This window comes from Melanotaenia boesemani, chromosome 19 (assembly GCF_017639745.1).
Source record: "Melanotaenia boesemani isolate fMelBoe1 chromosome 19, fMelBoe1.pri, whole genome shotgun sequence".
NCBI classification, from domain to species: domain Eukaryota; kingdom Metazoa; phylum Chordata; class Actinopteri; order Atheriniformes; family Melanotaeniidae; genus Melanotaenia; species Melanotaenia boesemani.
The window spans coordinates 16,944,773-16,969,822 of NC_055700.1; the positions used below are offsets into that span (position 1 = coordinate 16,944,773).

Here is a 25,050-nt window from a genome sequence, read left to right on the forward strand (position 1 = left end):
TTTGGGAAAACTGGAAATTTGAATAAACTTTGAGTTTCCAACACCATGGTACAGTACCAGCCAACTGGAATTCCCATTTAAACTGAAGGAAATCATCCAATAATTTCACCTGTTATCTCTGGCAGATATCACCCTGTAATTATAGTATGACATTATGAAACGTTTGTGGGCTTGCCATTTGATTCCAAGGGCATGTTCAGTCATGACTGTTTTTTTCCAGTGTAGGAATCTTGGTTTTTACGTCTGATCTTATCTTTTCAGTTGTTGTTTTAGACTTTAGAATACTATTATACGTTGTGCTTCATTTCCTCTCAGTCTTTTGGAAACCCCTAATTAAATTTGAAATATACACGTGGAATACTTGTAGCTCTTCAGTGAGCACCTTTTTTGCTGTAAAATCCAAACTATTATATCATGTTTAGTTTTGAAGGCCATATCAATGCATATCTTTCCAAAGAGGTGTAACAGCGTTTACAAAAATACTATGAAGTTGTGTATGTGCCAAGGATCTGTGCAGACTTCTTTATGTTCATGTATTTAGATCCCTGAGAAACTGGAAACTTATAGGGTTGTCTTTCCAGGAAGATAAGCGAAGATCTGGAGTCCCCATGGCTGATGCACTGTAATGATAGCTGGGCTTGATATGACTCACTGCCAAAGGAAGCTACCAATTTGACACTTGTGTCATTGCAATCATTTCTTTTACAAACTTTCAAGACTAATTAGTCTCCTATTAATGTTTTTTCTACAAAAACAATTAAAACAACAAATACATCAAATTTCTGAGTTTAGTTTTTTATTATTATTATTAGTAGTAGTAGTAGCAGTAGTATTTGTAGTTGTAGTAGTAGTAGCAGTGTGCTAGATTGTTATTAAAGTATTTTTCGTTTCAAATTCATCAAGAGTCCTGTGTTTATGTGTCTACTTTTTAAATGGTTTTTAAGTGTTATAAAGGGTCTACCAATACTACTATGTTATGGTATGTTTTTAAATGACAGATTAAAGTAACTTGATGTACTGTCTCTCAAAATACTTTTTTTTTATTCTATTGAACATTTTGCCACTGATGAGCTTGAGCTCTTACTAGATTTTCCTCCTTTAGTTTAATTGTGATCCAGATTTTGAATTCTGATTACTTTTAAGCGTAAATGTTTGAATTCCTTCTGATTAAATTTTTCTCGTTTAGAGACTTCGCAGTTTCTATTCAGTAAAATATTAATTCTTGACTTAAAACCATAATGACTAATGTGTGCCAGCAGAGGGAGACATTTTTCACCAAACTGTGACTAGCCCAGAGCAAAACATTGCAGACATTACAGACAGTACAGGACAAACATTATATTAACATTTACAAAGGCTGATATAAGAATAGGTTGCTGATATCTTTTGATATTTGTTGACTTGTACAATGCATACTGAAGTTACTTTATTAAAAACAAAATAATAAAAAAAGCTCAAACTTCAGGTGCCCAAGTGCACAGCCTACAATACAGCCTGTAATTTACATTATGTTGCACTGCAACACAAAGTTTTTGATCATAAAGCATTTTTATCACTTAATTACATATTACTGGTTATTTGCTTTTACATCAGAAGACCACTTTAGTTGTAATGATAAAAATAATAATAATCAGTTCATCCATTTTCTATACCAGGTTGTTCCAGTGCAGGGTTGTGGGGGGCTGGAGCCTATCCCAGCAACTACCAGTAGAGAGGCATGAGGCCTGGTAGTATTATTATCTCGTTAAATTAATAAAGATTTTTTTTGAAAAACAACTTTTTGGTATTCATTTAAAAGGGAAATTGCAAGTAAATTCAATGCCTGCAAAGAAAGAAAGAAAGAAAGAAAGAAAGAAAGAAAGAAAGAAAGAAAGAAAGAAAGAAAGAAAGAAAGAAATTGGCATAAAATAAAAGATTTTTTTTTAAAGTTTAGCCGGAAGTTGTACGTCAATACACTTCCGGTACTCGTACTATGGCTTTATTTTGACAGAGAATTACCCTTGATTCACCTTCTGTCTGTGGCCAGCAGCGTGTATCCTCATTGTTTACAACCCTAAAGTACATTAGGTATGTAACGCTTTAATTTTAAACAAGCAAGTTGCCATTAAAGGTTAAAACCAAAGCTTCAGGAAAACCACAGAAAGCTAATTCATTTACGTTAGCAGTATTAGCCCATATCCTCGTTCTACGACTTAACAAGAAATCCCGTAATTTTATAAAACTACCTCAGGCTGTTTAAAAGCTGGAAAACTGTGTGTTAGCATCACATTATTAAACAAAGCTCTCGTCAGCTACATACATAGCAGACACTTGAAAAGTGCACTGCAGCACAGACAAGGTCACTGCAAGCTTAAGCAGAAACAGTTGTCTTTACATGTGCTCTCGAGACTGTTTTGTTGGTTGTAAGATAACTGTTTTCCTGTATGTCCGTCAGTAACAACGCCAAAATGGGGTTTCTGTTGTCTAAATCCATGGATGCAAACTTTAAAAAGCAGCAAGAGTTCATGCTTCACAATTCACGCTTGCAGGTAAGTTAAGATTAACCCACACACACACCACTGAAAACTGATCCTGTACTTGGAATATCGGCTGTTAAGGAGGAATGAATGCTCATGTTATAATTTATTTATTTTAAGCACTGCAGTGACATAACTTGATTCGCCAATATCTTCCAAAGTTTTATTCTTAAATCTGGTAGTGTTAAAAGTTGCAGAAATAAAACCCTGTCATTAACTTGTTCTAAACCATGTCTTAAAGCATATTTCAGTTACATTTTGTGCAAACACAAGAGACCACAAACATGTGACTAAGACAAAATGATCAGAACATGGCCAGATATTATATAAAAATAAGTACTTAAAAACAGTACTGAAAAAATATATATCATTATTATTTTAATCTATCTCTGTTAAACAACTTCAGAAAGACACCATAATCAGCTACTTTACACAAACACAGCTGTGGTTGAGTGCAAGTAGTGCTATTCTTACCTTGGAATATATCCGGCTAATTAAACATTGGTAAATGTTGCTGTTTACTTTCCTCTGAGCGCCAGTGGAAACAACAGGAGTGAGGCAGTGAATCAACTGTATTAACACATCAGTGACCAGCAGACAGTCCACCCTGATGCCTTTCTCATCTTGGCTCGGGATTTCAACCATGCGGTCCCAAAGATTGTGTTTCTAAAACTACACAAACACGTGGACTTTCCAAAACGTGGAAACAGCACACTGGACCAGATTTACACCACCCAGAAATAAGCTTACAAGGCCCTGCCCCTCCCACACCGCGGCACCTCTGACCCATGCTAATGACAGCATACAGACCACTGGTTAAAGTCACCAAACCAGTTCTCAAAGAGGTATGTGTATGGCCAGAAGGGTCCCTGGAGGTACTTAAGAACTGTTTTAACACCACAGACTGGAGTGTGTTTAAACAGGGTGCTACCTGCAAAACAACACAAACCTCCAGGAGTACACAGATGTCGTCACTGCCAACATCACCAAGTGCATTGATGTAACAGTACTCAAGACCATCACTGTTCGGGTCAGTTAGAAGCCATGGATGACAGAGGAGGTCCACAGGCTACTGAAGACTCTGAATGCTGCCTTCAGAGCAGGAGATGAGGAGAGCCTCAGGACAGCGAGGACCAACCTGTGAAGCGGCATAGAGAAGCAAAGAAGCAGTACTCCAAAAAGATAGCTCATCTCTTTGGCGACAGAGACACACAGAGCCTGTGGTGAGAGATACAGACCTTCACAGACTACAAGCCCCCACTGCAGACTTGTGACAACTCCACCTCTCTGCTAAACGAGCTAAATGACTTCTTTGCTTGTTTTGAGGCTCACAGCACACCTGCACAGAAGTCACCACCCCCTCCTGGCAAGCATTTGAGGGACTGTGCTGGGGAGCTCATAGATGTCTTCACAGGCATCTTCAACATCTCACTGAACCAGGCTGTTATCCTCACGTGCCTAAAAACCACCACCTTCATCCCTGTCCCAAAGAAGTCGTTGCCCTCCTGTTTCAATGACTAGCATCTGGTAGCCCTTACTCCCATTCTTATGAAGTGCTTCAAACGTCAAGTGTTGAAATGCATAAAGTCTGTTCTCCCACCCTCCCTGGACCCCTTCCAGTTTGCATATCAGTCCAACCGTCCGATCAACGATGCCATCTCCACTGCCCTCCACACAGCCCTCATACATCTAGACACAAAAGAGGCACCGTCAAGAACGTCCTGACCAGCAGCATCACCGTGTAGTATGGTGCCAGCTCCATGTCCTGCAGGAAGACCCTCCAACACATCGTGAAAGCAGCTGAGAATATCGTCTGTGCCTCTCTCCCCTCCCTGGAAAACTTCTACACCAGACCATAAGCTAACTCAGTCTCTTGTTTGCACTGTAACCATAAACATATATTACACTGACTGCAATTTGCCTTGTATATTTATATTTATATATTTAGTTTGATTTAGTTTGATTGTACTTGTTTTGTTTTATTGTTGATTGGCTGATATTTATGGTATTTCATCACACCAAGGTTTGAGAGAACCATAATTTCAATTCTCTGTCCTGTACATGCTGCAGAATTGACAGTAAAGCTGAATTTGACTTTAAATATCTGAATGTTCTCCAAAACAAGCTAGCTTTGAAAAGAAATTAAAACTGGAGAATATTTATGATTTGGGCCTGTTGATCATAAAAACACATGTACACTACCATTCAAAAGTTTGGGGTCACTTCCCTATTGAATCCCATGGCAAAGTGACCCCAAACTTTTGAACGGTAGTGTATACTGGAAAATTATGCACCAATTAAGTTGAGTTGTGTGAGAGTAGACAGCAGTCAGAGCAGTCTTAGTCTGGAGAATCACAAGCTTTCCTGACAGGCAAGAAAAAGCTAAAAGTTACTCACAACATGGCCACCTCAAAAAATGTTACGATCTTATTCACATTTAAGACAGCTTGAGCAGGAGCTCTGCTGTAATATTTGCACTGTAGCACGTTTGTTTCAGACTGTTTACACAATCCCAACTGTGGAAAGTCCTGTAATAATCTGTGGTGTGTTTGAAAATGAAAACCAAGTGTGGTTTCCTGGTTTTCATACAAAGCAGTTAATTCTGGAAAGCAACATGCATACAAATCCAACACAGCATGCTGTTTTCACTGTTTACTTTCTTGAGTCACACACAGCTCTAAGCCATTGATACGAGCTTCGGTTTACATCTTTGCACTTTCCATCTAAAGATCGCAGCTTTTATTGTGCTCATTTATTTTGTTATTTTTAATTTTTTAAATTCAAAGAAAATATGGTTTGTTTTCCCTCTTCTATGGAGCCAATTTATTTTAATCCGTTTTTATTTTTCATGCCTGCAAAGCTGCAGGTGGAATGTGTGGCTGTCATAATGCCAATGAACTTATATGACCTAGACCCAAAATATCCTCTGCTTTCTCAGCCATAAAATTGGTTAATGATGACTAATATAATACGACGATCTCATTTGGGTCCTGACAATGACTCATTGGTGAATATTAGTTATATTTATTTATTGTTCTAGTGATCTACATTGCTTCATTGTATTGACTTTTTATAGATAGGTATGATGTACATTTAGAATAACTTTTGATTACAAATTTGTGGGACATTTCTGATCATCTGCCTTCATGAAATTTAACAAATCGCATGAAGAGAACAATCTAGAACAATGACTAACAACCAAACTAAAATTTCCAGGATCATTTAGGGACAGTCCTTAGTGTTATTTTCTTGTGCAGCATTTAAATTGTATTTTGACATCACCTAATTGAATAAGTAAAACTGGCCCCAGCAATTTTAAAACATCTATTCAAAGCTACACTGTTGCCTCCCACTGCATTAAGATGTCAAAATGACCTCTCATCAGTGTTTTCAAGTCACATCAGTCATAGCTAATTGATCCTTGCTGTGCTGTGGCCTTAAGTCAAAGTCATTGCTCATTGTGTTTGAATTGTGGCATCGGTCATAAGCATTACTTGAAAATTTGCTGGCTTTGATTGTTTGACGCATGCCTTTATAACAATTGGCAGCTGTGAAATGACGTATCGCTTTTCTTCACTTTAAATTGAAGAATGGTTCTTGGATGCTAATAACAGGGCTGTGCCTTTTATTCACTCTCTGACCTTAAGTGGGTTTAAGTGTAAAGTCGGTGAGCAAGGACCTTCTGCCTATGATTTTTATCAGCTGTTTTCTTTAGCTTATTATTGATGTACTCACCCTCTACGCTTACGGCAAACATTATATCGGAAAATCTATGTTTTGATTTTTTTTTCTTTTTCTTTTTTAAAAGCATTTATTTTAACAACGCTGCAGAAGCTAAATAAAGCCAAACACTTAACATTTTCACTATTGTAGTACTGTAAAATAGAAATGATTCAACGTAGCATGAAACTGAACAGAGGCACCAAATAATCAAATAATGAAAATCCAAGTTAAATGTAAATGTGTACCTTTTTATATCCACAAATCATTGATAATAACATACTTAAAGTACTGCAAGTAAGTTCTGTTTAAAGATTAGGGAAATATTTAGCACTTCTGGTTAAAACTAGATGATGGTTTATGCCATTAAGGCATCTGGTAATTAAAATGTAGGGTAAAAATAAACTGCAGAAATATAAAATTACCCTTTTATTCCAAATCAGAGATGGCTCTAATGATAAAATGGCAAACTCTGACATTAATGTATATGAAACCTGATTTTCTTGTCACCCTGTGCACCAGTACCATATTTTAAGCCAGGAAAATCGTGTGTGCACTCGCCTCTGCACACACTAGTTTTGAAGGAGTTAGTTAACCACTACAGTTGTAGTTCTTTCTGGAATCTGTGCTGGTATATGTATACATAGCTGGACATACAGCATTTTCTTGGAAGTGCACAGGTTATTTAAATAACATATGCATTATTAAAACAAAAAAGTCATCCAGTGACTTTATCAGTCTGTATTTTATTGGACTTTTTTTTTTTTTTTTGGTTTGACGTGAACAACAAAGCAAACCAGGACTAAACATCTCCTTTGGTCCGAACCAATAAACTAAATTACAAGTGTGAAAACACCCTTTGACAGCAAAGAATTTTTTCCCGGCAAACTTCTCATACAGATGAATAATGTGCAACCTTTGTGCGATTTTTAGAAGCAGGTATCTTGACACAAACAACGTCAGAGTTCTCCGATAGCCCTGTGATTAGGTTCAGCATATGTCTAAAATTGAAAACTGCACACATATGGAGAAAATGTGCTTTTCTCTGCACCTGCTTCTTCTCTTTTCATCAGCATGTACAGTAGACCGTGATGGTTCGTGCATCTCTTTTTCCAAGCGTAATCCGGGATTGATTACATTTGATAAATGTCAGTGAATTTCCTGCTTGGTTTCTGTTTGGTTTTCCTCGCACTTTGTCACCTTCAGCGTGGACTCATCTTACTTTGTCCTCTCACTTTTTCTTCACTGCTTTTTCCAGTTACTGTCTTCTCACAATCTTTCAATTATTCTTTATGAGGTAGCCAGAAATATGATGTCATTGTCACATTGGTAAAGTCACACTTTTGCTTTGTCATAAGGGCCAGTAATTCACAGCTGATTAGTCATCAGATGGGGACAGGCTGTGAATGAGGTGAGGGACACTACTATGCTTGGAGAACTTTCTCAAAATGGGTAATATGTGAGTAAAAAGCACATATTCAGAATTGTTTGTATCGATACTATTTAACAGTAATAGATGGATGGATTTATTTAAATCAGACGTCCTGCATTTCTAGTCTGCTTCTTGTTTTATTTGTGGATGAGAAAATAAATGACTTCACTGGAGGGGACTTTTCTTCTTGTAAAAAGGTATAACTAAACCACTCAAAAACACCTGTTTAATTTAGTTTCAGCCTTGGTTTTGTCTGATTGGACCAAACTTATTTGAATACATAAATATTTCTAGTAATTTCCAATACAACCAGACATTTTGTACGTGAAGCTTGAAGCGCTTTTTGGCTTTAGATGTGTAACTTCCCTCTTCCTGATGAGTGTCATAGTTGTCACGGGCTTATTTACAACAGTGGATTCCTCAGACTAGTTTCAGAACTGATTCAGGTATCAGAATTTCCTCTGAAACTCCTGAAACACACAAGAGAAATTCATACTTGTACATTCCCAGTTTGAAGTGTTGTGGTGACATCTACAGTATGAATGTCTGTTTTGCCCTGGAAGTTATATACAACCAGTTCTCCTTTCCTTTGGTAGTTTAACCCTCAGGTCAGCTTCAGATCAGAGGCCAGAGATGTCTTTACACCCACAAAAGACAAAAATCTGTTTCCAGGATCAGATTTAGTTGATTCTACCTATGATACGTACAGCAGAAAATTAATATAGAATCCCAAATCCCAAGTAGTATAGAAACAATCTTGAAATGTAAAATGTGTGCATCCAAAGTACAAACAAGGAAAAACACCAAGGCAGGTGCATTCACTCAGTCCACCCTCACAAACAAAGCACAAGTGTGTGTTGTCAGGTAGCAGTGTCATTTGTCACGTGTAATGAGGAAGCATTGTGGGATTACACAGTAATTAGATCTATTGCTGCTACAGCACCCATCTTATACAAAGTTTGAATGAGAAACGAGGATGCTTTCAAATAAAAACATGAAAGTTTTTTTTAATTCAACTAGTACAAACACACACACACACAAAACACAAGTTGGTGAGCATGTGGCATGACCTCCCTTTTAAACAGCAGCATTTTAGCTTGTTTTTGTTGTTCTGATGATCTTGGAAAACTTTGCAGATGGGTTTGGTGCCCAGGTAAATATGTATTACTGATTAATTCACTGGTGCACATGTTTTTAGGTCATTTCTGTTCAATATGTTCTACAGTTGAAGAAAAGAGAGATGGCATCAGTAGTTTTGCCACCGGATGGTTCATCTGATTCAGAGGGAAAGTGGAGAATTGTATTGTATTGCAGTTTATATTGTGTTTATATTGGGATTGACCACTTCTTAACCCTGGCAGGGAAAAGCTGATGCAGGATGTGCTAGGCTAGAATTTTTATATGTGCTTACTCATTTAAGGGTTAAGCCCCTGACTGTCATATGTCATGCTGCAGAATGAACATGTGACCATTTGGATGTCTCTCTGACGATTCTCTATTAATGGATACAAATTTTTCCAGTAGGTTTTTTTTTTTTTTTGTTAAACCTTCGCATGGTTGTCTTTGTTCTGTGTTTTACTCACCAGCCCTGTGGAGTGACTGATCATGCACTCCACAATCAGCCTAACTGTGTGCTAAATGAAGTAAACACGATTTAAGAGTTGATTGCTCTTTGTTAGTGCAAGTGGCTTAAACTCAACTATTATATCCCAGTGTCACATCAGCCTGATTATTAAAGCTAAACACTTATAAAAGGCTTTCTTGTTTTCTATAGCTGACGTGTTTTAGCTTCCTGTTATATCAGTCAGCTAATTGCTCCACTTAATCCTGTCCACGTGGTCACAAAATGGGAACAAAGCAGGTCATGTGTCAGAAAGGAAGGAAGTTTGATCAGTTTCTTAACATGACTCATGATTGTTCCATGTTATCTGGAGCTGGATTAACATTAATACTTGTATATACATTTATTTACAGTTGAAACTTTTTCAGAGTATTTACTTCAACAAAAAGAAAAATTATTTCTGATCACGTTTTCTGTGAATTAGATTTGATCAGTACCATTGTTGTTTCAGTCATGTGGCTGATGAAGCTGATAACTGGTTGCCAGACCATTTCTCATTCCTACTGTCAGCTGAGGGAGGGCTGATTGGTCACGCTTGCCTTTACTCATCGTGTTTGGCATTTATAGCTGGGAGTTGGGTCAATTTTTAGCCAAGTCCCTCATAAAGCATTATTAAAAAGGGGTTCTGACTTGTTGACTTAGTTGAGAGATATGTTTGTCATTAGTTAAGCTAGTTGCAAACAAGTGTAGCATGTTAAGTTGATTATTTTGCAGATACATTGGTGAATATGGGCTCAGGTTTTATTGAAAATGCTGCTTCTTTGACATGTTGTAATTTATGTCATCCACTCAGCTGAATGGTCCTTTCTATGTTTTTTTTTTTTTAACCCACCACATTGTTACTGAGTTAAAGTTCCTGTTGAGTGAAAACAAAAGCTCATCTTTGACACGTTCACTTTTGGAGAATAAAAGGCTTTTTAACTGAGAATGTCACACAGGGAGAACTGGGAGCAATTGTCAAGCAGGATGGGTGTATTTGTGTGGATGCAGATGTGGGTGTGTGTGTCAGACGGGAAGCATTAAACAAAAGATTCACCTCACTGAGGTTCATCAGCATGGATGCAGCGCTCCTGAACCTGGACCGGGTCTCTGGGTCTCTTCCCTTTGACCCTCTATTCTACATCAGTCAACCTCACTTCTTTAATATCGTTGGTCATTTGTTCTAAATACATAACGAATATAGATTTTTTTATTTTTTTTTTTATTTAACAATTTATTTGTCACTTATCCTCCTTTTGTATCTCTTACAGTAACAATACAAGTTAAACACATAAATTTTTTTTTAATATCAACAAGCATCCAGGATGTTCTTACTAAAAATTTGAAAATTTTAGACTATTTTAAAATTTGAGTCCAGTATGTAAGATCCTAAATGGCCCGGTCCCTGCATGTCTAATGGGTTATGTCTGCTGTCGCCCTGCTAGTTCTATAAGATCCACCACTATCAGCTCTTTAAAAGTATATTGTACCTTTCTGCCACTCAACCTTTGGACAAGCTGCCCTTTTTCACTAACAGATTATATAAAGACCATAAATGATAGCTATGTTTTTATTGTGCCCTCCAGGGGACTGCAGATGTAAATTAGCCTAACTCTGGTACACCGCATCACGAGGAAACATTAATGTTTGAAATTGTACATGGTACATAAATAAGATAAAATCAAATAAAAAAAAAGATGAGACATTACATGTTGGTTGCTTATTGGTCTGTAAGAATAGTCATTTATTTTCATGACACATCAACGTAACTGTCAGCTTATTATTTCAGTATTTCAGAAAAAATGTTCGAAATTAAATATGGTTTAAAGTTTTATATTAAAGCACTTGTCCGTGCTTTGTTTTTAAAGACCTGTGACGCCTGATGACGTCTTCTGTGTCCTTTCCCCCCTGTTTTTGTGTCTGTGTGCAGCTGGAGCGTCAGCTGTTGATGCAGAACCAGATGAGAGAGAGACAGATGGCGATGCAGATCGCTTGGTCCAGAGAGTTTCTCAGATACTTTGGTTCTTTCTTTGCAGTGGCCACAGTGGGACTCACAGCAGGGTAAGAGTAGAAAAAGACCCTGTAACACAAACACACACATTAATAGTAAAAGAGACGAACCTGCAACATCCTGTGTGTGTACAGTGGCTGTCAGCTGTGATCCTCACTGAGCTGAGTCTTCACAGCTTCGGCATTAGATCAATCAAACGTGGTCATCCAGTGGCCTTTACCGGTGCTGCTCTGTCTATGACATTTTGTAAGTGTTACACATGTTAACACATCAGGTTTAACTTGCAGTCATATTAAAAGGAACAAGCCATGGATCAGGAGAGCCACATGACCTGTACAGAGCTGTATATATGTTTGTTTTGATTTTTGGGGTGATATTAAATCTTGAAAGCAGCAGAACAAGTCTACATAGCCTGTAGATTGTTTTCTGACTATATTAAGTCAAAACTTACCGCTAGAGTTTAAAACTTAACAAAAAGGCAACTGAGTTGTCAGCAGGTGGTGTAGTTGCTGAAATGACTTTTACCAAATGTTTTCATATTTTACAAGAAAATAATGTATTCAGCCATTCACATTAACCATGTGTATCCTTCTACTTAATTCAGTCTAAACAAAGATTAATGCTGTATTTTGAATGCTTATATTATTATTTTTATAGGTAGCAATTTAAAAATATTTTCTTTTTATCTTTGTTTTTTTTCAGAGCCATAAAACGAAAGACACCAGCCCTGCTGGCTCCTATTTTACCGCTTGGATTTGTATTTGCCTACCAGATGGACAGCGCCTATGGGACACTAATTTATCGTATGAGAGGTGAGGCTACACAGTAATCACTCAGCAGCTTAATTTTCTACTCCATAAACCCAACTTTGGCTCTACCTCCATTGGGCACATAGAAACAGCATATAATGCTAATTTGTGCATGCTAATGTCTTTGTGAGCAAATGTAACTCCTCCCCTTGAAGCTTTCAAGGCTGCAGGAAGAATGAGAAATGCTAACTTGATTATACTTTTAACTCTTTGAAACTAAGATTTTATTTACTGTAAACAACTCTCACCTTCACATTTCACATTAACACATGTAAAAGGTGCATAAACGTTTATTTATTCTGCAGTCATTTTTATTTAAATATTCTACTATGTGAATAAATCCTAATCTTGCTTCAGTTTTTGGAAATTAAAGCGATTTAACTGATTTAACCAGCACCTGCATTTCTTGATTATTAAGAAATTAACATTTAGAATCAAGATTTTTTTCTCTTTAAAACCTGGAATCTTAGAAAGGTAGAGTCCTGCTGTAATTAAAATGAATAAATATATAACTAAAGCTCTGGTTTAAACATTAGCAATGTAAATAATATGAAACCATTCTTCCAGACAGCCATGTATTCATTAGCGCAGACCTGCAGAGGCAGAAACCAGTGATTAACCTTAAATTGCTCGCTGATAATTCCGCCTGCAGAGTTGAGAAGAAAATCGGCATCTTGCACATACAGGAAAAAAACGACAGGTTGTCCAGACACCAGCTTGCTTCATTACAGCATGTTGTATTTATGTTTCATTGCACCTTTTAGGAGAGGCCGAGAACATCCTGACGTCTGAGCGCGACCGTCTGGACTTACCTCAGGGGATTCCAACCTTTGAAAGCATAGAGAAGGCCCGCCGTGCTAAAAGCGGCCTCGTCTCCATCTTTGAGAAGTGATGCATCAGTTGTGACACGAGTCAAAATCAGAGTCGTCCAGTCGGTGCGTTCATCTGTGTTGCTTTTGCTTTATTACAACTGTCAAATAATATCTGCATAGGGTATTTAAAAACTCGTGGTTTGCACTAATCCTTCATCACGGGCATTGATTTATAGAAGCAGTTGTGATCATGATAAAAGTGTCATTGTTTTCGTAAGCTTTGTTTAATAAGAGTGCATTAAAGGTGGTTTAGTTGCTTTTGTTTCTTAAGATTATTTACTGATAAATCGTACCAGTTCAGGTAAATTAGTAATACATCTACACTGCTGTGTAATTATGCTCATGATTAAAGTTGTGCTTCGCCCTATTGAACCGCTAGAGGGCCGAGAAATTCTGGTCAGTCTGAATAGCGGATGAAACCTGAATGTATCTCCAGCCATATTGCTAAGTCATTGACTCTTGCAGTGCCTTGCAAGTCCAGTATTTACTTAACTTTCAGCTTTCTTCGTTAGATCAGCGGGACTATGATTTGCTAAGTTCCCTCATTTTGGATTTACTTTGGTCTAAACTCTCAGTGATGATCAAAAACATCTCTTAATGAGCAAAATGCTCAACTCTGCTGGCATTTCTTCTGAAAGGTAAAAATTCACATTTATTTCCAAAGTAATACAAAAATATTGTTATTATGATATAAAAAAAAAAAAGTTTTTTAATATTTTTTAATGAGCATCACCAAAGTTTTTGCATCTTTGTTTTTTTTTTTAAAGCATGAACATATTTAATGGATGTAAAATATTAGAATGTGCTCTTTTTTTAATATTAAATTAATTATGTTTGACTCATTGTAGCTAATTTTGTAAAGCCAATAAAAAATCCTGCCAAACTGAGTTTTGTGACAAGATGCTGCTTTTAAACACTAAACATTTGTTAGCATGTTAAGAAATGTTTTAATCCAGTCACAAGTTCAATTTCTGCCTGGAAAAAGACTTCATACGTGCCTTCGTGTAGCCGGATTCAGATCATTTGTATTTTTTAGTCTCCACTGATATTATCTGTGTATGTGTGAATAGTCAAACTTAATATTTCTAGCAAAAAAAAAAGAGAAAAAAATTCTCCAACTACGTCACTGCTATCAATCTAATGACGTGAATGTGTGGTTCTTGTGTGTGTGTGTGTGTCAGGGAGGGAGGGAGGCTGAAACACACAGGTTGATGAGTGATCTAGTGGCTATATAAGGTTGTGTCCACTGGGAAACAGAAAACCAGGAGACACAAAGCTGACAAATTGAAGCGTCTTTTGCCATTTAAAGCTGCTTTGATTAAACTCTCCCTACAACAACAAAAATAGGATCTGCAGCTCTGACCAGACCTGAGGTGGAACTCAACTGACCCACCTGTGCAGCACAATTCAGCCGCCGCCTTTAGTTAGCTGCAGCCTGAGAGAGGGAAAAAAATGCTGTGGAGAGTGACTCTTGCCGTGGCCGTGGTGTGCATCGGAGGCATATGCAGCTGTGTGAAGGCTGATGTGATGAGCAGACTGATCGTACCCAGGGACTATGGAGTGAAACTGTGTGGGAGAGAGTTTATCAGAGCTGTCATATTCACCTGTGGCGGCTCTCGGTGGAAACGATCCATAGATGGAGACTTAGGTGAGTTTACACTGCCACTTTCCTATTAAGTGTTTGATGTGTGTTCAATATGTGGATAAATGCCTCAAAATGCGATTGAAATAGTTCAAAATGTGAAACAATGAAAATTCTTCTATTTTCTGTGAAAATGTCTGACTTATTTCAGTTCAACAGGACAAGCATTAACAACTGTTCAGCACCACAATCTGAACTATTTCCTTCAAAAGCATCTCTGACAACCTTTTTGGATCTGCAATGATTACATGTGTTGTTCTTGTGAGGTAAATTAACACATTTATTGAATTGTGGACTCTTTTTTTTTCTTTTAGACCCCTTCCAGTGGGATTCCCCCAGTGATGTTACAGCAGAAGACAACCAGCGGACCTGGAATCGTGGCACAGAGCTTACAGACAACTCTCCCCTCCCTGTTGCCTCCTCGTACTCCCTGGCAGACCTCCTGAGGCTTTTCAGAACCACAAAGGACAGGCAGCAGCCGTCTCTGAGCATCCCAGCCCTGACTAGGGAGACCTCAGATTTAGGTGAGCAGGAGGGGAACTTAGATGCGGCCGACTGGCCCATACCAAGCAAGAAGAAGAGGAACTTTTCTCTGGGAGTGGCAGGGATGTGCTGTAGCCAGGGCTGCACCAAGAATGATATTGGACGCTTGTGTTGAAGCAGAGTGGTGGAGGGATGAAGGGGTCGTGACATGTCTGGTGTAATGTGCTGTAATGGGAAGTGTAAATTCATGGGTAGATGTAGATCTTAAAGGAGGGTTAGACTACATCTGCTGTTAAATATGCTCTAATAAGCTGTTACAGCTCGTCTTAATGCACTCATCACATCAGTTCAGCTTCATCCTTTTCTGTTATGCTGTTTTCTTCATTCATCTCACTTATTTGATTTAACAAATATCCTGCTCTGTATGTACTGCAAGTCACCATCCCTGTATACTGGAATAAATTTTCAATAATGCGTTAATATGAAATATTGTGTCATATTGTCTCCAGAAATGAACAGCATGCACACTTTAGCCTGCACAGATTCAAGAGCAGTCGGACAAACCAACACATTATTGAACATTAATGGAATTCAGGCTGCTGTGAACTCATCGCTGACCTTGGTTCATGACATTACAGCTGCTCCTTCATTTTCTGTCAGCACCCCCAAGGTGTACAATACCGCAAAGACAGATTATATTTCCCGCTGAAAACGAACATCTGACCTTTAAATAACAGCATGATACGTTTTTATGATCTAAATGTTTAAATAATTTCACAACATGGTTATTGTTTAACTGTAAAATGCCAAAAGCAAGTTATTTTTTATTGTGTAAAGGAAAGATGCATTGAATTTATATCTTACATTCATCTAATAATATTTACATCTATTTATAGGCATATTGCTCTTTGGACATGGAATGATAGGTTACAGATACAGCTACACAAAAATGCACATTTATCACAATAGAAGAAAAATATATATATTTCACATTTTTTAAGCAAATAATTCAGATATGAATGATTCCATGCTCCACCTCTCCAACAGCTTACACATTTTGGCTCGGTAGCATTTGTATAATTTTCCTTTAAGACAAACACCAACAAACAAAATACAATGAAAACTCGTTCTAATGCATCAATATTCACACTGAAGTCAGGGTGAGGGAGTTTATAGATAAACCTTTGTCTCTCACGGTAAGAGGGGTGCATGTGTAGAGACGATTAAAAAGCCATGTCTGAATATTCAATACCTTTCTTATCAATGTTTTGTCTCACTAATCAGTAACAAGCCTCTCTTTCAGTCATTACCATCTGGTTCTCTGATATATTAAATACCCCCAAAACCTAATAAAGTAATGGGAGCACAGATATGCTTGTGGTCAATAACATAATATATATACATATTTAAAAACATCTTTATATGACACCAATGTATATCAAGTAAGCTTTTAAATCAAATTCTTGCTTGCAGCAAGTTAAAGGCACCTTTTTGTTTTCACTTTTTTTTTAAACATCTGTAACATTCAAAATCATGATAATGAAATACATCCTTCTATTACGTAAACATAATTTCCAGAGACAGTAACTCAATAAAAACACCTCTGCAGGCCACACTCAGCTCTCAAAGACTAATGAGCAGGTATGGCTTTAGTTACGTTTCGTTTTCTTAAATAAATTTTCATATTTAAAATTAACTTTTCACTAATTAGAAAGTGTGTTTCAATGAATCTACAAGCTCTGTAGGATAATTCAGTTGCAGTTTTTCAGCAGGACCTGGTCTAATGTCTAATTTTACAAATAGAATAAAAGGTTTTCAGAAGTTATAAACTGAACTGTGTTAACAAATCTTCATGCTCTGTAAAATAATTCAATCCAGATTAAAACATCCTAAATTCTGCAACTATTTTGTCAAGAGGAGCTGGTCTAATGAGGTCAAGGTCTACAAAAAAAAGTTGAATCCCCCTTTTTGTCTATCAAATATCAGACACTAACTTCATCAACGTCATGCTGACCTTTCTGGACAGTTTCCTTCCATACCCAGCGACAGTGTGTAAAAACAGCTGATGCTATTTACCTTGTTGAAATGACTGCAGGACTTTTCTGACTCTATGCGGTTGCACATTCACAATTCTTCTTCACCCTGATGTGCAAAGACACGTGCACACGCACAGGCAGGTGAACACACTCATTGTCGGACAGACAGAGAGTGTGTCGGAGAACAGAAAAAAACAGATAATAAGCAGGTTTCACCAGCTCCATCCCACCAACAAACTGATGTACCATAGCCTACATTCACCATCTCTGTTCTATCGTGTGTGTGGTGTAGCGTAGCTCTAAACTGCAGCTGGATCACTCGACCACACTTTTTTTAAGCCCCACTCAACTTCTGATTAGTTATTAATTGGTTTAATTAAAATCAAAGCCTTGTTCCTCTCACCATTGGTAGATTAACTCATCATGATTGCGCACATTAGCACACACATCAAGTGATTAAATAGTCTCTCTTTTCTTTTTTCCTTTTTTTTTTGCACGCTGGTGATCCGACACTGGAATAATTTAAGTCCTGATAAAATGATGTAAACATTTAAGAAGGAAAACATTCAGAGGACTAGTAGAAAATCAGAACCACTCATTGCTTCACCGGCTCACAGAATCATCCTCAGTGTGAACATAAGTCCTTTATAACAGCAGAAATCTGACTCAAACCACCAAAAGAGACCTTCATCAGGGGTCTTCTTGTAACAGAAGCACATAACATTTTATCAGTCAAACAAGAACGGGACTACAAGTAGACAGTAGCTGCTGACACAACAAAAAGCACAACATGTAAAAACAAGTCATTATAGACATTCTTTTGTTTGGTTTTGGAGTTGGCTGTAGTGTACACACATTATTGTATGCTTCTGATGGCCACAGAGAGAAGCGGGCAAACCCCTTAGAGTGAGTATCTTCATCACTTTAACTCCAAACTCCTGAAGTAAAGCCAGGTAACTCGCTGGTCTATGACGACAGGCTCGCACAAGTCACAACACCAACAAGTCAAAGGTTCAGAAATCGGTGGCGCTCATGCGTCCTTGCTGTCCCGAACAGTCTCCACACGCTGGTTCAAGGTCTTGAATGTCGGCCGCAGTGTTGGGTCACTGCCCCAGCACTCTGTCATTACCTTATGAATCTGTGGATGCAAAAGCATGAATATTACTGCAGAGGACGTAAATGAAATGGGCCACTGGGGTGGGGGTGTTAAATAAAGCTTTTTTGGTTAATTAAACTTACTGACCTCCTTTGGACAACTGTCAGGAGCAGGCAACCTATAGCCTTGTTTCAGCAGGTCAATCAGATGATAGACAATCATCTGGCCCTGCTTCTCATTTCCCATCTTCTCCATGAACACCTGCAACAAAGACAGCCTTAGAGAATGCAGCTTGGTAAACATTAACTGCCTGAAAAACAACAAATTTCCTGTTTGATTACATCCAACAACACAGATCTGTGTCAATCACCAGAGTCTTTAACTACAAATACAAAGTCATTGCACAGCATTTACTCAGTTAAGCTACTTCAACGAATGACAAGACAGTAAAATGAAAAATGGTAACGTAAGTGAGTCAGAGTAAATTAAACCGAGCAGTTTAACAAAGAAAAGGGAGGTGCTGTACCGCTGGTGGGCTGCAGTTCTTGTCGCTGTATGTGTAGAGTTCGTAAAGGACAACGCCAAAACTCCAAACATCTGATGCCACCGAGAACTTACTCTCTGCCAGAGACTCCGGTGCATACCTGGAAAACCCCACAAAACACAAGGATATATTCAGTACTCAAGCTCTACCCGCTCACTTTTTTACATTTACATTACACTGAAGTTGCAGAGATCCCCTGGTGTGTGCCTAATCAGAGGCTGAGTGAACATGGATTATACTGACTGCTGGCTATCTCGGCAAAGGGGCTTTCTTATTCATCTACAAAGGACTTGTAAGAGAACATGGCCACAATTTTTGTTGGTCCTGGTAATTTATGATTGACTCGAGCTGATCACACAATATGTAAATGCGAAGTAATCCTGTTCTGCTGCTGTTTTTACATGATCTCTGGCTGCTCCAAATCCTAGGGGACACTAACTTGTGCTGGAGGGTATTTATTAGTCATACATGTTTTATCCCTTGACTTGCTTATTACCATTGTTGGATTTGTAAATATCTTGTTTATATACAGACACTAAAATATAGACAAATGCTTCTCTTTTTTTGTTTTATGCTGATCTTTTAATGGCTTTTTTATCCTCCATAAATGTGAAAGGTTTTCTGTGTCAGAGCTCCAGCGTTCCTTTGTGGAGAGAGAAGAACATTCCAGAAGGAAAACCATCTCTGCAGCAATCCACCAATCAGGCCTGTGGCCAGACAGAAGCCTCTCCTGAGTAAAAGCCACATGGCCACCCATCTGGAGTTTGCCAAATGGCACCTGATAAACTCTCAGACCATAAAATAAAAAAAATTTAACTAAAATAATAAAATGAATTTATTCCATCTTGGAACAAAATGTGGAAAACATGAAGCGATGTGAATACTTTCCAGATTCTCTGTATTACTCTAAATAGATACCCGTGCTGGTCTTCCTTTATTTATTTCTATTTCTTTGCTGTGTTTATTTGACATTAAAATCTTCTGTCTGACCAAACAGAATAAAATGAAAAGGTCAAATATTAGATACACAGCATACACTGAAAAAAATTAAGCATGGAGACACTGAAAATTGTCCTTTGCTCTGGCAGGACAATTTTATGCATTCATCCTCTTGAACAATTTGCATGAATGCATGTTTGTTGTTTGTAGAGGCTGACGTCACTCTTTTTCTTTTGTTTTTTCTTCCTTCCACCAAATCTCATGAAAAAAACATGTCAAACTACTAAACTATGACACAAACTCCTGCCAAAGATATAAATCTTGTACAGTTAAATACATCCTGTCATTTCAAACTGTTGACTGTCAGAGGAAGGTCTTTCACAGACAAAAGCTGAAGGATTAGTCCACTACATTTGTTTGGATTTTATTAAAATCAATTTATTTGAAATTAATTGTAAGACAAGTACAAAATCAATATTCTGTTGGTGCATCTCAGTCATTTTTTACTTTTTCCATCTGTGGCTGCACCATTTCTTATTTCGAATATACACTGCTGTGCAAAAGCATCAGTGACCCCTGCAGGATATGAGGCATAAACAAAAGAGCTTGACAGTGAATATTTGGTCTGAGCAGTTTTATTCTTCAACAGTCTGAACCCTCTTTTACAAGACTTCTGTCATTTCTTTAAGCGTTTATTAAGAATAGTTCTCCAGGATCTTTGAAGGACTTTCCAAAGCTCTTCTTTGGATGTTTCTGCCTTTTGTTCTGTTCTCTGTCCAGATGATCCCGCACTGCTTCAATCATGTGGAAGTCAGGCTCTGGGGAGGATCCATCCCTCCATCAGTTGCCACTGATCTTCAGTCTAGTTCTTGTGACATATCTCAGCTTTTTCTCCTTAAGAATGACTTCTTGACAGCCACGTTTCCATGGAGACCATTGATGAAGCTTTCTTCAATAGTAGATGGATCAGCTGAAGCTCCAGATGCATCTCAGGTCCTGGATTTGTTTGTATTTCTTCAGGACATCGCCTTCAGATACTGTTCATCTGCTGTTGATAGTTTTCAGTCCTGACTCTTCTTCTTTTGTCCCCCACATGTCCAGTTTCTGCCGCCATGTTGAGATGAGTCAAGTTTCCAGCTAACAGCCCTTTGGGAATCACCTTGCTTGCTGCTAAAATTCTGTTTTCTGTCTGTCAGACTGTCTGATCTTTGATGTTTTTCACAGATGAAACTAAAGAAAGGTGTATCTTTGTGACAAAGAGCCTAAAGATCCAGTTTAAACCAGTTCTTTGTTAAGTTTTCTGTTATATGTCAACATAACTCTGGTTCATCCCTTGGTTTGAAACCTTTTATGCTTTAATGACTCTCAGAGTTAAGTGTTTCTCTCTCTGGTGACCCTAATCTCTCGAGATGATCACTAATATCATTTAAAGTATTCCAGTTCTCACTGCATCATAAATATTAGTAAAAATGATAGCACCTACTTGGTTTATTTATGAAGGCGAGATTTGTATAGCAGCTTCTGTTATAAAAATGTAGAACTGAAAAACTTTCCATACTGAGACCATTAAACTGATCTCAGAACAGTATTCAGATGCAGTTTTATCCTGTGATCAACACTAACTTTATACTTGGTCATAACCCACATATATCACCATGGCAACCAAGTGCAGCTTCACTCAGTAAAACTGAGACCCTTTCTGAACTTGTCACATGCAGACATGAGTCGGTTTGCTGCAACAAATAACACGACACTCGACAAACTGCATGCAAAAATTATTATTAAAGATCATCGCGGAGGTGGGAGAACAGTTTCTTTACTGTGGCTGCGCTGATGATGTTTCAAAATTCCCAACCAGCAGAAACTCTTCCCAAAATTGAACTCAGGTGAATCCTGTTTCCACTGATCATCCCTGGGATGTTTCTACTTCTTACTTGGAGTCCACCTGTTGTAAACTTATGGGCATGATTTGGAAAGACACACCTATCTATATACGTCCCACAGATGACATTACATGACAAAGCAAAAGGATATTTTCTGTAGACCTCCTGAGACAGGATGGTTTTGGGGCACAAGCCTGAGGAAGGGTACAGAAAAAGTTTCCCAAAGAGCACAGTGGCCTCCATCATCTGTAAATGAAAGAAGTTGGGAACCAGCAGGGCTCTTTCTAGAGCTGGCCATCTAAACTCAGCGGTCAGGTGGGAAGGGTCTTAGTCAGGTGACCAAGAACCCAACAGTGTGTTCATGTTTCGTGAAGTATAGAATTTTAATATTTGAAAATACAAGATCGGAAGAATGAAGCGCTTGGGATGGACTTTGTATGGCGGCAAAATATAGTGTTCTGATATCAGACAATCAGCTGTCAGGAAATCTCATGCGTCAAATGTTCTGACCAATCAGATTGAAGGAGAATGACACTGCTTCTGTTGTACACAGACTGTTTGTAATTCTAGCTGCTAATTTTGGACATTTGTTTGAGGAAATGCAGTGTTTTTGACACATGGCTCTTGTGTTTAAAGGTCTGGTTAATAGACAAATAAGGGAGGAGTTTTATTGAACAAGGTCAGTATGGATCATCAGTTGTTTTGTAGCTAAGCTAACCACAGCATAAAGCTCTTACTTCCTGTTAGCCAACTGATGTTGGAAGTCTTTTTGACTGTGGGAGCAGAGATCATACAACTACCTCAGATAGTCATGGTTGGATCTCAGGTCAGCCAGGGGAAAACAAAAATAGCATTAATAATTTAATATAAATAATAGCTTCACTTTTCTCATTACCTTTGTTTAGACTTTGCTGAATTGTGTCACTGAAACTATTAAGATCTCTATATGTTCAAAATAAATATATTATTGAAGTGCAAGTTAAGACAATTCAGTTCAGATGACAAGGTATGAAAAATGCTTCTATGTGAACATACTAATGCTGTAGGTTTAGATTTCTAAATTGACAAATATGATTTTTCTTCTCCTGCTTGTTTAATTTTTCAAGGGAATCAGTCCTGAGCCCATATATCTGAAGATTTTCTCCCCCAAAGTCCTTAATCGTACTCTGGTTGATTTACTGGGAATTGCCAAGATAAACCTAACTGCTGAATGAGGCAGATTTCTGTCTCACTTGTACGAGGATAGTGTCAGTAGCAACTTAACATTGATGACTGAATTGCACATCTGTAACTGTCAAAGATTCACAGCAGCACAACATCTGTGCTGTAGTTACTATAATATTATCTGATTATTGTTGTTGCTGCAGGGTCCTGTAGGGGACCAGCCAGAGGACATCGAGGCTCAAATCCAAACTCTCACATCCTCGCAGTGTCCCATGCCAACTCTGACTTGGCCACCCCTGATGCTCTGAAATTGGCTCGTGAGGTTGATCCAGATAGGATATTTTGTATACTGGCATTTTTCTCTCATCAGATTTCATCTTAATTTTTCTTTTCTGTCTGTTGGTGTTTATTACACATTAAGCTTCAAGTTTAAATTGGCCAAAACTCTGAGTAGACTGCGCTCCGATTTGTCTCAGATTTCCCAGGCTGTTCTTATAACCTATTTCCATAAAACAGGTGATGAATTCCCACCCTTTTAAATCTTTAATGTAATAGAAAAATGCATTTACTTTAATTTGTAAAATGGTTTTGTTTTGAATTTCAGGCTTAGAAAAAAAACTGTTGCAACATATCAAAATTACATTAAATTAAAGCAGACCAGTAACAGAAGGTAAGACTAGATCTTTTAAAGTACAGATGAGGAGAGTTTCTCTTTGGTTACTTGACAAAAAAAACATATTGAGATATATATCGTAATCATGATTCAGGTAAAAAATATTGAGATATAAAATTTGGCTCATATTGCCCAGCCCTACACTGAACGACACAGGAAATCATTCTTACCTGTGGCCATCAAACTGTACAACCCCTCCATTTAGCAACAACATCCACTGTTATACATTTGCACTTTGCACTACATTTACATTTTACTGTTTATCATATTGATAATGCTGTACATATTACTCACTGGCAGGATTTATTCTGTATCTGTTTATATAGATATTCTAACTGTAATTTGTAATTTTTCTTATTGAGATTTTTATCTTTATCTTATCCTTTCTTTATTTGGTATGGAGCGACTGTGTGCACACAATTTCTTCCGGGATTAATAAAGTATTCTGATTCTGATTTCCCCACCAAGGAGTCAGACTTTCCTGTATTCTTGTAAAGTGGTCTTGAGCAAAAACAAGTTTTGATCTATGCATCATTTACATTAGGGCTGCAACTAATGACTATTCTTATAGTCGATTAGTTACTGACTATTAAAAGGACTAGTTGACTAATTGGATTATGTATCTTATAATTATTAAATGGCTCTTATTTTAGTTTCAGCTTTTAAATCTTGCATGAGGTTGTTATGCAAGTCCAACGTGCCTCCTCTTTAAATGTTCAAGAACTGCAGACATACTTCTGTGGTACGCAAGGCCCGCTTTACAAATCTCACGTGTATTTAATTTATTTTGTAAGCTTAATGTGAAGTTGTCCCAGACTTTTGATGTCCTCTGCTGCTGTTTTGTTCCCTGGTCCACAACCATATTTTACCCTGGCAGACTTTATTGCATATTTGCAGTGATAGGAAAGAAGACAATGTCTCACTCTGTAGGTTTTTTTTGGGGGGGTCTTGAGCCACCTTGAGCCATTTGAACAAATTTATGCAGGATTTTTAAAACAGTGGTTTAATAAATAAATAAAAAACACACTACTCTTTAGATGGTTAGGTATGAGCACTGGACTCAAAATTAGAAAAACAAAGCAGACAATGATCAGAGAAAAATTTTGAAAGACCTTCAGAAACCCCCGACAACTACTGATTAAGACTGCTTTGAAATATTAAGTTTGACCCCTAATATGCAATTGTAAAGAAACAAAAGGTGGCCTGACACTTTTACATGGCAATGTACATGTATTTAAAGATGCAAAACAAAGCGTTGCAAAATTCCACCACTGCAGAATAAGCCACTCGAAAAGACCAAGATGTGTTCATTCTTTATCTTTAAGGAACAAAAAACAAACAAAAAGAAAAGCAGTGTGATACTCACCAAAAGATGGGACTTTCTCCAGGTTCACGGACAGTGTAATATTCTTTGTCCTGCGGCAGCATCTTGGTCAGGCCAAAATCACCGATCTTGACCCTCATCTCACTCTCCACCAGAATGTTCCTCGTGGCCAGGTCTCTGTGAATGTAACGCTTAGCACCAAGGTAGTCCATACCCTATAAGAAGTTACGTACAAGATCATTTCAAGACGTGTGGAACTGCTTCACCTGTATGTACAGTATAAATGTAACAGTCTTGTGCTCCATA

General features: G+C 37.8%; 3 protein-coding genes across 5 annotated transcripts in view; 2 read left to right on the forward strand and 1 right to left on the reverse strand.

Annotated features, from left to right (window-relative positions):
* Positions 1 to 1,951: 1,951 nt before the first annotated feature.
* Positions 1,952 to 13,222, forward strand: plgrkt (plasminogen receptor, C-terminal lysine transmembrane protein). Its single transcript, XM_041970729.1, has 5 exons — positions 1,952 to 2,067; positions 2,435 to 2,528; positions 11,199 to 11,329; positions 11,982 to 12,091; positions 12,853 to 13,222. The coding sequence occupies exons 2-5, from the start codon at positions 2,448 to 2,450 to the stop codon at positions 12,978 to 12,980; spliced, it is 450 nt and encodes a 149-aa protein (XP_041826663.1). The 5' UTR covers positions 1,952 to 2,067; positions 2,435 to 2,447; the 3' UTR covers positions 12,981 to 13,222.
* Positions 13,223 to 13,760: 538 nt separating this feature from the next.
* rln1 (relaxin 1) lies at positions 13,761 to 15,554 on the forward strand. The gene is made up of 2 exons (XM_041970728.1): positions 13,761 to 14,608; positions 14,917 to 15,554. The coding sequence occupies exons 1-2, from the start codon at positions 14,413 to 14,415 to the stop codon at positions 15,258 to 15,260; spliced, it is 540 nt and encodes a 179-aa protein (XP_041826662.1). The 5' UTR covers positions 13,761 to 14,412; the 3' UTR covers positions 15,261 to 15,554.
* A 316-nt stretch (positions 15,555 to 15,870) lies between these two features.
* jak2a (Janus kinase 2a) overlaps positions 15,871 to 25,050 on the reverse strand; it is a 34,292-nt gene continuing 25,112 nt past the window's right edge. For all 3 annotated transcript variants that reach the window (XM_041969926.1, XM_041969928.1, XM_041969927.1), the window contains exons 21-24: positions 24,787 to 24,959; positions 18,744 to 18,861; positions 18,365 to 18,478; positions 15,871 to 18,259 (exon numbers count right to left, since the gene is read on the reverse strand). In XM_041969926.1, coding sequence (XP_041825860.1) covers positions 18,152 to 18,259; positions 18,365 to 18,478; positions 18,744 to 18,861; positions 24,787 to 24,959 — 513 coding nt within the window. In that variant the 3' untranslated portion in view covers positions 15,871 to 18,151. The remainder of the gene's footprint in view (positions 18,260 to 18,364; positions 18,479 to 18,743; positions 18,862 to 24,786; positions 24,960 to 25,050) is intronic.